This window comes from Coenobita brevimanus, chromosome 88 (assembly GCF_032717465.1).
Source record: "Coenobita brevimanus isolate Jiangsu-jjx chromosome 88, ASM3271746v2, whole genome shotgun sequence".
In the NCBI taxonomy this organism is placed as follows: domain Eukaryota; kingdom Metazoa; phylum Arthropoda; class Malacostraca; order Decapoda; family Coenobitidae; genus Coenobita; species Coenobita brevimanus.
Genome location: NC_137041.1, coordinates 5,328,145 through 5,343,579, shown reverse-complemented (window position 1 = coordinate 5,343,579; position 15,435 = coordinate 5,328,145). Strand labels below are relative to the sequence as shown.

The 15,435-nt window shown below is 42.0% G+C and overlaps 1 protein-coding gene across 1 annotated transcript in view; it reads right to left on the bottom strand.

Annotated features, from left to right (window-relative positions):
• LOC145411196 (sortilin-related receptor-like) overlaps positions 1-15,435 on the bottom strand; it is a 218,758-nt gene that overhangs the window by 195,547 nt on the left and 7,776 nt on the right. The window contains exons 3-6 of the mRNA XM_080281257.1: positions 12,165-12,326; positions 5,447-5,604; positions 1,923-2,007; positions 1,201-1,320 (exon numbers count right to left, since the gene is read on the bottom strand). Of these exons, the coding sequence (XP_080137383.1) occupies positions 1,201-1,320; positions 1,923-2,007; positions 5,447-5,604; positions 12,165-12,326 (525 nt within the window). The remainder of the gene's footprint in view (positions 1-1,200; positions 1,321-1,922; positions 2,008-5,446; positions 5,605-12,164; positions 12,327-15,435) is intronic.

Below are 15,435 nucleotides of genomic sequence, written 5' to 3'. Positions count from 1 at the left end.
TATTTTCCCACTCCAAAGAGGGGGACAAGGTGTGGTCTTTTTCCAGAAGGAGGAGGAGACAAAGGTTCTACTAGAAACTGCTGCCCAGCAACAAGAAGTGTCCAAAAGAACTAAGGAAAAGTTTTAGGGCTAGTTACAGTAATGTTACAAAAAACATTTTAGACCTGTGATATCATTTGTGCTTGCTGTCAGTCTCTAGATATCATATAGACTCCTGCTGTGAGTGCAGCTCCATAGTTTTGCTGCATTTGTTTTTTATTTCCAAGTCCTTTTCCTGCAAACACAGTATTATTTGTATCTTTCTCCTCACCCAAATTCTAACATACATAATTTGGGAGGTGCTGAATAACAGATCTTTATATTTTATAAACAACTCAGAACAAAAATGAGCCTCAAATACAACCTTCTTCTCCAACAGTGCTGCTTGCAACACTAGTGCACTGCACTGAGGATGTTACAATCCTCTGTCAATATATAGAAGAGAGTTTCGAAAGTTAATTTTCATCCCTTATAAAAATCCTTCATGTACAGAAAGTACATGGGTAACATAAAATGTAGTTTTAATATCCATGATTTTTTGCAAATAAGAAGTGACGGAGCATTGTGGTGTGGACGTGGATGTGGTACAAAGCATTGGGAGAAATACACTGAGGTGGTTTGGCCATGTGGAGAGGATGAAGAGTGAGAAGCTGACAAGAAGAATGTATGTGAGTGAGGTGGAGGGGGAAAGAGGGAGAAGGAGGCCGAGGATGAGATGGAGGGATGGAGTGGAGAGGTACTGTATGAGAAATGGGAGAAATGGAGTTCCCCCGAGCTAAGCCCTGTATTGGACTATATAGCCCCGCTAGGGTTACAGGAGCGAGCTACCACTCCCGGCATGGCAGCCCGGGCGAGGCTCGAACTCGCAATCCCCCGATTACGAGTCCAGCGCGCTACCACTGTGCTACCGCGCCCCCTGGTACTGTATGAGAGAGGGGGGTGTGGACTGGGGAGGGGGCAGTGAAATGGTGAGGGGCATATGACATGGAGGCAATTTGTTTGTGGCCTCCCCTTACAGGATTATGGCATCTGGCAATAGATAGATTTTTTGCAATGCCATTACGTTACATGTTTTGCAAAACTGAACTAAGACAGTCTTCCCAAAAATCATCATGGACAACATTTACACTGCAATACTGGACATCACCCACAAATACTAACCTGCCCCTCTGAGATGTCAGCAATATAATAATGCTCGTGCTTGAGATCGTTGGGAAATTCAGCAGTCAGGAAGAAGCCTTTCTGGTAAGAGATGCTCAAGTACAGTGCATCGTGGCTTGTCTGCAACAGTTCACACAATCAGTAAACTAAAGGTTCTGGAACAGTACTTACTGAGAGTTAACTGTATGTATATTTTCAGGATTTTGATCAGCATTTCCAGTAACCAATCTGTGAGTGCTTCTGTTGATTACTTGTACAGTGTGGTGTAGCCTAATAAATTACCAATCATACTGCATACCACTCTCTATAAGAGTTGTGCAGTGACAATGCCTTCATGTCAATCATTGAGAAAATTGTGTCTTTTGTAATAAGAACCATTAATACTAGGTAAAAGGTGAGCCAAATGTGGAGAAAAAAATATCTCTGGCCATTTTTGACATTTTTAGGGCTGACAGGGGGAAAAAAAAAAAAAAAAAAAAGCTGAAGGCCTCTCTCTCTCTAAATATATGGTGTGTGTGTGTATGTGTGTGTGTGTGTATATATATATATATATATATATATATATATATATATATGTTATATATATATATATATATATATATATATATGTTATATATATATATATATATATATATATATATATATATATATATATATATATGTTACACACATATGTTAAAAACACGTTCATCTTTAATCTTCATCCTTTCTATGTAACTTACCGATTTCCTCACGACAAAGAGAAACTCATCCTGAACCTCAAACTCTTCCACATCACTTATCACAATGTTTGGAGTCACATCCTCTCTGTAAAACAATCCATAGTGTATCATTATATGAGTGCAATAAACAAAGTTTGTTATTATCAATAACTAAATATAAGCACTGTCCCATTAACTGTTTCCACCTCCCAGCATGAGGTAGGCAATGTCATAAAAAATCACCATCATCATAATCACTGGTAATCACCTTGACTCTTACTGCCACCAAAAGATGAAGTGGTGTAGGACCCAAAAAATGGTAGAGAGAAAGCATAAAAATAGGAGAACTAATATCAGCACCATTATTATCTGTGACACCTTGCTCTCAATAGGGGATGACCATGACAAAACTGCCTCCAGGCTACTTTATCCTCACATACATCTCTCAAACAATCTCCTCTTCTCTCCCATCAATATACTGCTCCATTTTCTCCTTCCAGTACAAAAGATATGACTCTTCTAACACTCCCCTCATTCTTACTTTCAAGGACATTCTTTCACACCCTGTCTATGTGAATTTTTTGAATATGTTCATACCATCTTGTGCAGTGTTTGTGATAAGTGGCTGCATAAGAGATGTAGTGGTATTAGAGGTAGACTGCAAGATAATGCTGATTTTGAGTGTGCGGTGTGTCGGGGAGAGCATATGGATAGTGCCGGGCGTGGAGGGATTGAACCTCCTGGTTTCTCTCGAGTGTGTGGAAGAGTTTCGTTATTTGGGAGACATGTTATGTGCTGGAGGTGGGGCAGAAGCTAGCTACTGTGAGGAGTGGTTTGAAGAAGTTCAGGGAGCTGTTGCCTCTCCTGACATTGACAGGACTCTCCCTCTGTGCTAAGGGATCTTTGTATGCAGCATGTTAGAAGTGTAATGCAGTAATGCTGTATGGTAGTGAAACCTGAGCAGTAAAGGAAAAGGATATTCACAGGCTCAAACGTACAGGAATGGCAATGATTAGTTGGATGTGCAGTGTGTCCTTGAGTGCAAGGCCTGGGGGGACTAGGTTTACGATGGAAGAGTTGAGAGGTAGGATGGGACTAGAGTGTATAGGTGTTGTGGTGAGGAGAGGTAGACTGAGATGTTTTGGGCATGTGGAGAGGATGGGGGATGATAACTGGGTGCATAAAGGGAGAAGTGCTAATGTTGGGGGAAGGGTAGTGAGAGGTAGACCGAAAAAGACCCGGGACAACGTCGCTGACCGTGACCTCAGGGTTAAGAGACTAAACAGGAAAGCTGACAGAGATTAAGCAGCATGGAGAGCCACCATTAGGTGATCAAGGCCGATATATGCAAGTGTTGAAGAGTTCAAAAATGAAAACACCATTTCAATACATTCCTTTATCACCTCAGTAATTCTACATCTCACTCCTACTGTCATGTCTTCTCAAACACTCACTAATTACTTCGTCACTTTCTCCCAACATGAATTCCTTATATCTAATTCATCAAACCATCTCCACCTCTTGTCAGAGGTTCCTAGCCTCACCATCTCCCCTATTTCACCTTCTTACACATTCATGTACCATATTAATCCACATTCTCCATGGGTCAATCCACATTCTCCATGGGTCAAATGCTTCCTCCCTCCTTTTCAGAATGCCACTCTACAATCTCTCTCTCTCTCTATATAACCTCACCATCAAAGCTGCTTTATTAGCAGTAGCTTTCTTACTCCACAGTTTTCAAAATTTGTATTATCTGTTATTACTCGTATATCCATTCTACAACAATAATCCCATTTCCACTGTTCCAACTCTTTGACTTTTCATTTCCATGTCACACTAAAGCCTTCCACCAATACACCTTCATGCAATGCTCTTACAGTCTTCAGGCTTAAATCTCAGTTTAGTATCAAAGCCTTCATTACACCATTCACTTTCCTTCCCTGTGTCACTTTACTTTCTACTTACACTGCCTATTTACCTCTCTTTTCTATTACAATAGTGAAGTATTTAAACTCCATCATGCCAAAACCCCACACCCTTGTCTCACTCTAACACTAATACTGAACCACTCACTTAAACATCTACCTATTCTTACACACATTTCATTATCATCACCACCAACCTGAACACCCATAGGTGGAAAAAAAAAAAAAAAAGAGAGAGAATTAATCAACAGAATGACCAATGCAATGGGGCAAACTCATTCACTCACCAATCAAGCCACAGATTACTGACTCCACCTCAGGTACAATAATCCACTTGGATGCTTCATAATATCAATTAGAAAGAGTCAATCCAACAACTTCAAAATGAAGGGGTGCCAAACCCTTGTCATGTGGTCCTTTATGCAAAGTTCACTGAAACATCTCAGTCTCTTGTCAGTTCCCTAGCTTTCTCAACTTCATTCCTCACTTCATCACAGTCATGTACCCCAACCATCCATGTCTTTTGGGTCTTCCAAGTTAGAATACAAGATATTAAAGAGGAAGAATTATCAGTAGCATGCCTACTGAAATAACCCAAACATTCACACAACACAGAAGCCCCTGGAATATGACTCAACTTCACATGCCTCATCTGGACCATTATACTGTATATATATATCAACATCTATGCATGTATGTGCATGCACGCATGCACGCGCACACACACACACACACACACACACACACACACACACACACACACACACACACACACAGTTTTGCAACACAGATCCCTGGAATCAAAACACACACATACACAGATCCTTGGAATAAGGCCAAAGTTTTGTCATTATTTTGTATTTTCCATTTATTCATTCATTCATCATCCAACCTCTGAAATTCACCAACTGATATCTGACTGTACTTGGTGACTCCTAGATCCACTGTTGCATTCTGCCTGCCATAATCCCTCAGTGCTCATAAAGCTCCCATCACAGGAGGGTGTAGGTGCATTGTTTCCAGATGTCAACCTGGGTTATTATAGTCATATTATTCATATTATCATTATTATTATTATTTTTTTTTGTGGACCCCCCTAGTGTTTCACAGTCCCTTCTCCTGATGCCTGGGAAGAGCATGTCATGTGCGGAAAAGTCAGAATCCTCCCTTTACAAGTAGAAGAGTTCCCTGTTAAAGAAACTGCCCACTGCAGACTAAAGGTTTCATTAATGGCCTGGCAGCTGTTCGTTTCCTGTCAATGAATCCATGGTCTGGCTGATCACACAAGACTTACAAGATCTGAGATAATCTTCTGAGGCAAGAAGTACTCAAGACCCCTAGCATGACACCAGCACAGTTACAAAGAAACCACTCTGCTATCCTGGGAATGTATCACACATCATTCAACATAATCCCCCAAAAGAGATGAACTGGAATGTTGTCATGGTGCCAGAAAAAAATGAGCAGGCTAGGCTGTAGCACCAGCCAATTGAAGCAGTACTCCTACATAGGATGGGAATGCTGATGACTTGTCTTCTGCACAAAATGACCCTGCACATATAAGTCTTTCAATACAGTCTCATAAAAACCAAGTTAATGAATAAAGAACAATCTTACCTAAAGAGATCTTGGGAAGAAAGTACAGTTGATGACTGATCTGGCTCTCCACGCTCCACATACAGGGTTGGAGGTGAAGTGTACTCTGACCAGAAATATGACTTGACATACAACCCAATAACCCGCCATGTTTCTCCAAAGCTTTCACTGATCCACAGCTGCAAAAGATACATTTTAGGTAGTATATATAAAAAAAAAAAAAAAAAAAAAAAAAAAAAAAAAAAAAAGGGGGGGGGGGGGGCAGTCCACAGCAGGATGATGCCCCCTACCAAGTTTCTCCATTGTGATCAATTAGCTGTCATTTCAACTCTCCATCTGTTTTTTTGGCTGCCTTTTTCTCTCACACACCCTCTTGGTTGCCACTCCATTACAATGCCTGTCCAACTGCTACCTGTGCTTCAATGTGATCTACTTTCATCCATCCATCATCCTATCCTATGTTGCCCCATGAGGAGCGTAAGAGCCCGGGGCTATGCAAATTGGTCCTGACATTTGAGATCTATTTTCAATTCTGCTACTTAACTGTAGTGATTGCATATGACAAATATGGCCTCATTCATTACACACATACACAAGCTTTTTTGCTCCAACAAGGCAGTGTTCTTCATAATTATACATGATTCTGAAATTTCAAGATATCTTTCAAGAGCACTAATGAAGAGGCTAAAGTAATTTTACCAAGACAATTATGTAGTTTACTGCATGAACTGGGTAGCAGGTGGGGATACCTATCATCCACTTATGCAAAGTTGTGCTGTCTATTTGTCTCTTTACCTTTATTTTCTTCTTCTGTGTCTGCCCTTCTCTTTTGCAATTTCTTCCCATCCTTCCTGTCACTTTCGATTACTCTTCTTTCCATATAAGGTGACTCTACACTGAGTGACAAGACTAATGGTTTCCTGTAACCCAGGAAACCATTTACACTGCTGGGTGGTAAACATATAAACAAAGAATGGGATGATGTGAAGCCTATTGAGGTGCCTCTGTTAACTGGGTGGAGAGATGCAAAATGCGGTATCCATTCAGAGACCAAACCTTCACACCTTTCCCTGCACATCATTGTAGTCAGGTGCAGTCCACTGCAATGGATGACCCAGCAGGGGAATTACCTGCCTGCAGTTGATGGGGCTGCTCAGCCAGATAGAATGGAGTTGATCTACTACTACTGCTGGTACTACATAACTGTTTTTTATTGGAGGGGGGAGGAGTGAGCAAACTATTCTCCTCCTCCTCACCATCATCATATTTTGTACATGCCTATTGCAACAGTCTAAGAAATACCTAGTTCAGCCTCAGAATTACAACAGTTTCAACATTCCAGGCTTCCCTGCTGTTGCTGCTCAACCCCAGTCTGTCTGATCAAGTAGACCCATCGACAGGAGGTAAGCAACTACCCCTATAGAGTTTTCCAATTGTTTCCTTACACCATTAATGTTATGTCTGCGTCTTAGCATGGCAAGTTCTGTGCAGTGCTCCAATGTGTGTCTTGTGCTGAACAGGCCTTTTCTAAAAGACAGGTACATGTCATCTGCGATTTCACCCTACCCATATCAAAGCCGGTAGCTGAGGAGTGCAGGGTGATCCCTGCTCTAGGCCTAGCAAGGCAAACTCAATCATTTCTATTTAAGGACACCTCTGATGGGTGGTCCTCCAACCTTCAGATCCGCTGAGATATACCCTTTCCACCATTCTTCACATCCATTCTCTCCACATGTCCATACCATCTAAGCACTCTCATCAACTCTGGTGTCCACAAACTTCTTTACTCCACATCCCTCATGAATCAAATTATTCTTTATCCTATCCACTCTCTCACTCCACTCACATTCATCAAGTCCCATTTATACTGCCCTTATTCTAAACTCCTCATTTTCATGCCACACCATAGATTCCTGATGTGTATCCGGGACCACTTGCTTAAGTTCCAGAGGCCCGAGCAATCCGGATTCACGCCCAAGAAATCTACTGTTGACCGTATACTAGCTCTTCGAGTTCTTGTGGAATGCCATCATGAGTTTCGACAAGGTTTGCTAGCAGCCTATGTGGATCTCAAGAGGGCGTCTTACTCAGAAAATCAGAAGGTATACTATGGGAACTCCTGCAACTCCGTGGGATCCCTGCAGGGATAATCCGACTGATTGCTGGCTTATACTCAAACACTTGGAGTTTTGTCATGTGTGAGGGGCGAACATCCAATTTCTTCTCAGTAAGTTCTGGTGTAAGACAGGGATGAGTCCTTGCCCCCACACCTTCAACACATGTATGGATTGGATACTGGACAAGGCTGTGAGTTGAAGTCACTGATGGGAATCAATTGGCAATTTCAGGGTTACTGACCTTGACTTTGCCGATGATGTGGTTATCCTAACAGAATCACTGGAGACAATACTGAGTATCCGAAGTCATTGGGATTAAAAGGCTTTTGGGCCAAAACCAAGGTCCATGCATTTGGTGACTTGTTGGATGAAGCAGTTCAGTCTGTCCAAGCATGTGGTGAGGATATAGAAGTCTCAGAAAGATTCATTTATCTTGGCAGTGTGGTCCATAACAACAGCAGACCAGACAGTGAGATCTTCATCACACTGGTCTGGCCTACAGGGTTATGGATTCACTCATTTTGGGTATTTGGCGTTGTTGATATTCGTGTAGAAGGACAACAGTTCACATCTAAGACACTGGTGGTCCCTGTCTTACTTTATGGCTGTCAAACATGGACACTAAACAGTGACTTGAAGCAGCTAACTGACTCCTTTGGTACTAAGTGTCTTTGCAGGATCACGGGATACTGCTGGTACAACCAGGTGCGTAACGACTGACTACTCCGTGAGACTGGATCGAGGCCTATTACCCACATAAAACGCCAACGCCAACTCCAGGTACATGGGCACGTGGCATGGTTTCCTACACCGATCATATTCACAAGGTGATCTCCAAGCAAGTTAACCCAGGGTAGAGGAGGCCAAAGGGAAGGTCATGTAACTTATGGCTGCAGCAGGTCGCTCACTCCTGTCAGGAGATATGCAGAGGAGGAAGAGTTGCTGCCTCGAGGGTTGCACAAAGGGACCTGTGTGGGTGGAGTCAGGGGGTGAGTGAGGCTATGCACCCTATGGCATTTGCCCTTCCTGACTGAATGACCATAGACTCACACACGTATATTTGGGTAGGCAACAAAACTCCTTCACGCATGCATCTTGCAGCCCTCACACTCACACCTCTGCTTCTTATCACGACCTTCATAACATCAGCCATTTTCATTCCCTGTTGCACTATATTTTCCAATTCTTTTCCACCTTTACCTCTACTTTTCTATCACTGCACCCAGGTACATAAAATCTCTCACCAATTCACCTCAAATGCACAGTTTTTCAGTCATTGTTGACTATATTCATGCACCTGGAGTACCAGTTGCTATTCCTTGTTATACGTGGCCACAGCCAGTGTAAGCACTTAATGCTGGGAAAAGAAACAACTTTGAGTAAACTAATTTAAGTAAACCAGCATAGTTACACTGGAATGATTTTGACCTCATTCAATTCATAACTCCTCATTAAGTTGTTATGATGCTGATATTGTTGCTCAACACAAGTCTGTCTGGCCATGCACACCCACCAACCACAGGCAGGCAACCACTACTGCAGGGTTGTCCCATGCAGTGAGCTCATAATCCCTTGCAGAAAACAGCACCTCACCACAGCAAAGCACAGGGAACAGTGTGCATGTCTGGTTCCTGGCTGGATGCTACACTTGCATCTCTCCATCTAGTTAACCCCTAAAACGCGGATCGTCGCGTTTGCGACGCTCGGCCATAAGGGCAGGACGGCGGGTCGTCGCGTTTGCGATTTTAGTAAATTTTGAATAACCGCGGGCAAGCAGGCTCCAGCTGGTATTGTCTATCAGTACCACCATCCTCTAGCTACAACTAGCATAATTTACCTTTGTACTACTGACCTCAGTTGTTGCCAAATATCGCGTTTTCCCCCCGTACCCCCCCTACCACGGCCCGGCCAGCCTGGCTGTGATACATGGCAGCGCTCTGAGCGCTCAGAACTGTAAATCTGCGATCTCCTCTCACAAGCAGTTTATGCTACTAGGAAACGCTTGTTTCCCCAGTTGTAACACTAGCTTTTGCCTCTGTTTAGTGTCAGTTTACTGCAGGCTTTCAAAGTGAGATTATGGCGAGTTCTAGCTCTTCCCAGTCAGTGCAAGCGGCCGACAGGAACGAGAATAAAGTGGCGGACGTAAGGCAGAATAAAACGCGCCGTGGTGATCTTTTGGGAAGTAATATGATTGAAAATAATGTAGTATACATGTTTTTAGCTGTGAAAATGGAAATGTTTGTTGAGTGATGGGAAAACCGCCGCCACAGTGCATGTCGGCCGTACGCTCCGTTGATTTTAGCCTTATTTTCAGTGCTTATTGTACAAATACGGATTCCTAACTACCTTTACGTTGTAGTATAAAGTTTACTGTGACAGAATGAGGCAGTGGTAGAGGGGAAACCGGGTTGCTGGAGGTGTGAAAGTGAAAATTTGGTTACCCAACTTTGCAAGTCTCCACAAGTCCTTGGGTAGTCCACGAAGGCTCAACACCTGTCTCTGGAGAAAGCTGAATGTACCGGTAAGTACTATCTGCCATACCAAGTATAATGTTCTAGGGTTAATCTCTGATTTTTGGCGAATATTTTCCTACAGGTACTCAGACCGCGATACAACCCCGCCACTTGGGGGGGATCGACTGTAAACACCCGCGTTTTAGGGGTTAACAGGGGCACCATCTAGTTAACAGGCTTCACTTTACCCCATACTTTAGTTATTTGGTTACCACCCAGCACTGTAAATGGTTTTCTGGGCTACAGGAAACCATTAGGCATGTCTATCTATCTACATTATAGCCAGACGCCATAACCTAGTAAGCGGTGGATATTTGTCTTTGAGTTTGTGGTTTTACAGGGAGGGGCACTACCCTCCATCAAACCACTTGCTGACATGCACGAAACATGTATGGCATGGCTATAGGGTTATCAGCTAGTGTTGTAAATGATTTCCTGGTTTGTAGGAATCTATTAGGCTTGTCACTCAATGTAAGGTCACCTAAAAAGGAAAGAAGAGTAATAAAAAGTGACAGGAAAGATGGGAGAAATAGGAAGAGAGGAGAGCTGACACAGAAAAAGAATGATAAAGGTGACAAAAGAAGCAGGCAACACTATATGAAGTACGTGGATGATGGTCACCACCACCTACCACAATTAGGTATGTCATTCATTATAAAACCACTTGAAGTAGAAAGACAAGTAACAAAAAGTGGCCAGAAGGGAAAGGAAAACAGAAGATCAGACACAGTGATAGAACGGGAAAGGGAAAATAAGTAGGCAGCAATATACTGTGAAAGGATGATTGTTACCACCACCTACCACTGCCCCTCATTAAGCTGAATAGCAACACTGGAGTCCATCTGTATTTGGATCTTAACATCTCACAGAAATATATTTGTGACGGCTATAACTTTATTGAAATACAGTACTGTACTTTGAAATATGGTCAGATGCGTTGTTCTAGGTATCAATCTATTCAATCTGGTCAATTCTTTTCCTGTCATTCACATGTGCACATTGCATTCCTCAAATCTTTAAGGTAAGCATGGATGTGCTCAATGTGAGCATTACATACAGTGAGACCTTATTACAAAAGATTAATTGCGGGAAAAGACGGACAGCATATCTGGCACTTTGTTCTATAAGATGTCTGACAGGGGCCAACTACAGTAACCAAGGGTCAGAGTATGTGAAAAACGGTCCAGTAGATACCCCACGTAGGACGTATATGATGTCAATAAATCAGTACTGTATGGGTTTGGTCTGTTCCTTAATATATCATGGATCAACAACCAACACAGAACTAAAGTTGGCCCTAAGTTTAATATATAAAAATGAAAAGAGGAAATACCAGGCCTGGACTCAGTATTTAACAAATTTGTCTGGCAGGTTGCTACATGTGCTCCCATTACCAGACCTTGGTTTGGTATATAACAAAAGTCTGGTGGGGTCAAGGGGTCCATTATATCAGAAGTCTGGCATAAACGGCAAACAGGTCTGTTAAAGCGTAGGTCTACTGTACTATGACTGCTAAGACTTACATGTAGTACACACTGGCCTGTAACAAAATGCAAATGACATTATTGGTTAAAAACAAACAGCCAATCCTATATTATCTCTTTCAAGGTGTATGAGCCTGATACTTGGTGGGGTAAATTCAACATTTAGACTCCAATGTGCTTGCATATGAGGGCAATCTTCTTTTCCATACCTTATTATCATTATTATCTATTACTCTTCCATACCTTATTATAATTATTATCTATTACTTTAACATAATTACTACGGTACCAGAAACTTGACATTTTTGCTGCATATACATGGGAACATAATATGATACCTAGTCATTTTAATACCAAGCTCATTGCTCTACATTTTTTTTTTTTTTTCAAGGTTGTATTTTAACGCATACCACAGCAGGTGCATCTGAGATGGTAGGTTTATCTTATAATAACGGCTGATGACCAAGGTACAGAAGATGATGAACCTACTTCCCAAGCTGACATCATTTAAAAACCTCTTGGGAAAAGAAGCTATGGATGGCACTCTAACCAGAACACAAGACAGTTGAGAGAAAGAGAGAGAGAGAGAGAGAGAGAGATGTGGGGGAGGGTCATCATACCATACCTTACGCAATGGGTCCTCAGTATCATGAGCCAGAAGGACAGAAGCATCAAGGGGGTGGTGGGCAACTTCAGACGGGGAAAACTCTACTTTGTGAGATATTATTTCCTGGCCATAGTCTTGCGTCACATGGATGTACTTGTGGATCACATCAGTAAACACAAACTGAAATGGAAAAGAAACAGCTAATCAGAATTGTGATGCTACACACAATGGCAACATCAAACATCAGTATTTTAATGGAAATAGGTATGCTTACCATACTATTATTAACTCTCATGGCTCTTCGATTCACTCTGAGCTAAATAAAGTTGTCTGGTACTAGCAGAATACTAGAACTATCATGACCATGCGTGGCTTAATGGAGACTCCTATGATTCATTCTCAGGTGAATAAAGTCATCAGGCATTAGCTGAAGCAAAACACAGTACTTGAGTTGTCCTGACCATGAAAGGGTTAACAGATCTCTGAGAATTATAATGGGATGGCAGTTGTTTACAGTTACACAAGTACAGTATATCATCAAAGTACAAATACTCAAGGCCAAGCCTGAGTGAGCACTAAGCTCTTTCGGCCTGGGGACTTAATCTGTATTTTACTCATGCCACTTCCAGACAATATTGCTCAGTTTAGGAAAAGGGTCTCAAATTTCATTAGTTTAATATGGCATCCAATAATCCCTTCTATCAACAGTTTTTTCTTTTTTTTATGTGACAACATCATCTCATGGTACCAACAGTATAATGAAAAAGATGTCCTCACACTGACAGTGTCACTAAACCATCATCCTGACTTCTTTTCCCACCCAAGGATAGGCTAAGTTCAGAAAAAAAAAAAAGCAATAATAATAATAATAATAAAAATCATCATCATCATCATCATAATAACTAGAGACCCCCCCAAGGGAGGAATCACACCAACCGCAAGCCAATATATATCTAGCGCAGCTCGCAGCATGACCCTGACCTTGACCTACTTCCACCAATTTTGAACTCAAAAGAGATTTTCATCCCTACTACACACCTGTAAAATTTTGTGATGATACCTTGAGCAGCTGCAAAGTTATTGTGGTAACAGACACACAGATCTTGACTTACTTTCACCAATTTCGAACTCAGAGATTTTCATCCCTACTACACACCTGTAAAAGTCTGTGATGACATCTTGAGCAGTTGCAGAGTTATCATGCTAACAGACACACAAACAGACTGACAAACTGAAAACAATACTTGTAGGAGATTTTCATCCCCATTACACACTTGTAAAATTTTTTTATGATATATTAAGCAGTTGCGAAGTTATCGCTGTAACAAACACACAGACCTTGACCTACTTTCACCAATTTTGAACTCGTGATCGATATTTTTCCCTATTACACACCTGTAAAATTTTGTGACAGTATCTTGAGTAGTTGTGAAGTTATTGTGCTACCAGAAACACGGACCAATAGGAGGACAGACAGACAAATTTAAGACAATACCTGCTTTGCTAACACAGCTGGTAATAATAACAATAATCCTTCATTCTTTCCTTGTCCTTCTGCCTACGGGTGACTTTACACTCCCTCTTTTGTCTTTCTTTCCTTCATTCTTTCCTCTTCTTTCTGCCTGTAGGTGACTCTACACTAAGTGACAGGCCAAATGGTTTCCTGTACACCAGGAAACCATGTACTATGCTGGGTGGTAACCATAAAACCAAATTTTGGCACCTGGTGGTTTATTGGGTAATTATTGCTCTCCAATCGGATTGAGCTGGTGAAGGTTTATATCCATGGAGGGTTTGGGGTTGACTGCCACTCAAGGAAGAGTGAGGCTGGTCACTCTCATCTTAAATGTCGGGACCTACTGCCCAGCCCCGGGCTCCTATGCTCCTCATGGGGCAATGTAGGACTGGATGATGGATGGATGGATGGATATAGGGGAGAACTAATAACAATAAGCCCAGTTAAATGGGCAACATTTTCATTCACTCATCATTTAAGTCCCTGAAATCCTGTTTCCATTTCATAAGCATAATTATCCACACTTACATACTTCACATTAACTACCATATGAGCCTGAGCCAATCCCACAACCACTACATCAACTGGGTAAAAACAGGGGTGCCAAATTCTTGTCATACACTTGTACAAAATTTTTCCAATCAAGTCACTTTACTGTCAATTCCCAACCCATATCAACCCCTATATATAAACTGCTTTCTCACACACTCATTTACTTTAATTAGCTACCTCCTACTAGGCCTACCATGCCTCCTCTCACCTCCTCCAGACTTGCCCTGATATATCCTCTCACCAATCTGCTTACAGTTGTAATCTCAATTTGTCTATACCTTCTAAATGCAATCTCTGTAACTCTAGTGTCCACCAACTTGCTCACTCCACATCGTTCACAAATCACATTACTGTACACGCATTCTTTAACTTACCCACTCTCCATACCCCACAACTTTTACTCTTGCCTTATTATTTTCATAACTCAAAACTTTACCTGGGAAAGCCTAGGGCTGCAAGAATTTCAACTAAAGAGTTGCAATAATAATAATAACAATCAACACATCCACCCATCACCCAATCCTAAGTCACCCTATGAGGAGTGTACGAGCCCGAGGCTATGCAAGTTGGTCCTGACATTTGAGAAGAGAGTGACCAGCCCCACTCATAAATGAGTAGCATTATGTAAGCAATAAACCCAAACCACCCCCTCCATATAAACCTACTTCGGCTCAATCCGACTGGAGCACTGTAATTACACACTAAACCACCAGGTGTCATAATCTGGTTATATTGTTACCACTCAGCACAGTAAATGGTTTCCTGGTGTACAAGAAACCATTTGGCTTGCCACGCAGTGTAGAGTCACCCACTGGCAGAAGGGGAAAGAATGAAGGAAAGAGAGACAGAAGAGGGAGTGTAAGGTCACCTGTAGGCTGAAGGAACATGAAAGAATGAAAGAAAGAAAGACAGACTGGGAAGGAAGGATGAGAGCAAAGGTCAGACACCCAATTAGCACTACATTGAGTGAGTGGATGGTGAGCACCCCCACCTACCACTAAAATAATAATCCATCCATCCATCATCCAATCCTATGTTGCCCCATGAGGAGCGTAGAAGCACGGGGCTAGGCAGTTGGTCCTGACATTTAAGATGAGTGACCAACCTCATTCATCCCTGAGTGGCATTACGTGAGCAATAAACCCCAATCACCCTTTGGATATAAACCTTCACCGGCTCAGTCCGATTGGAGCACAATAATTACCCGCTAAACCACCAGGT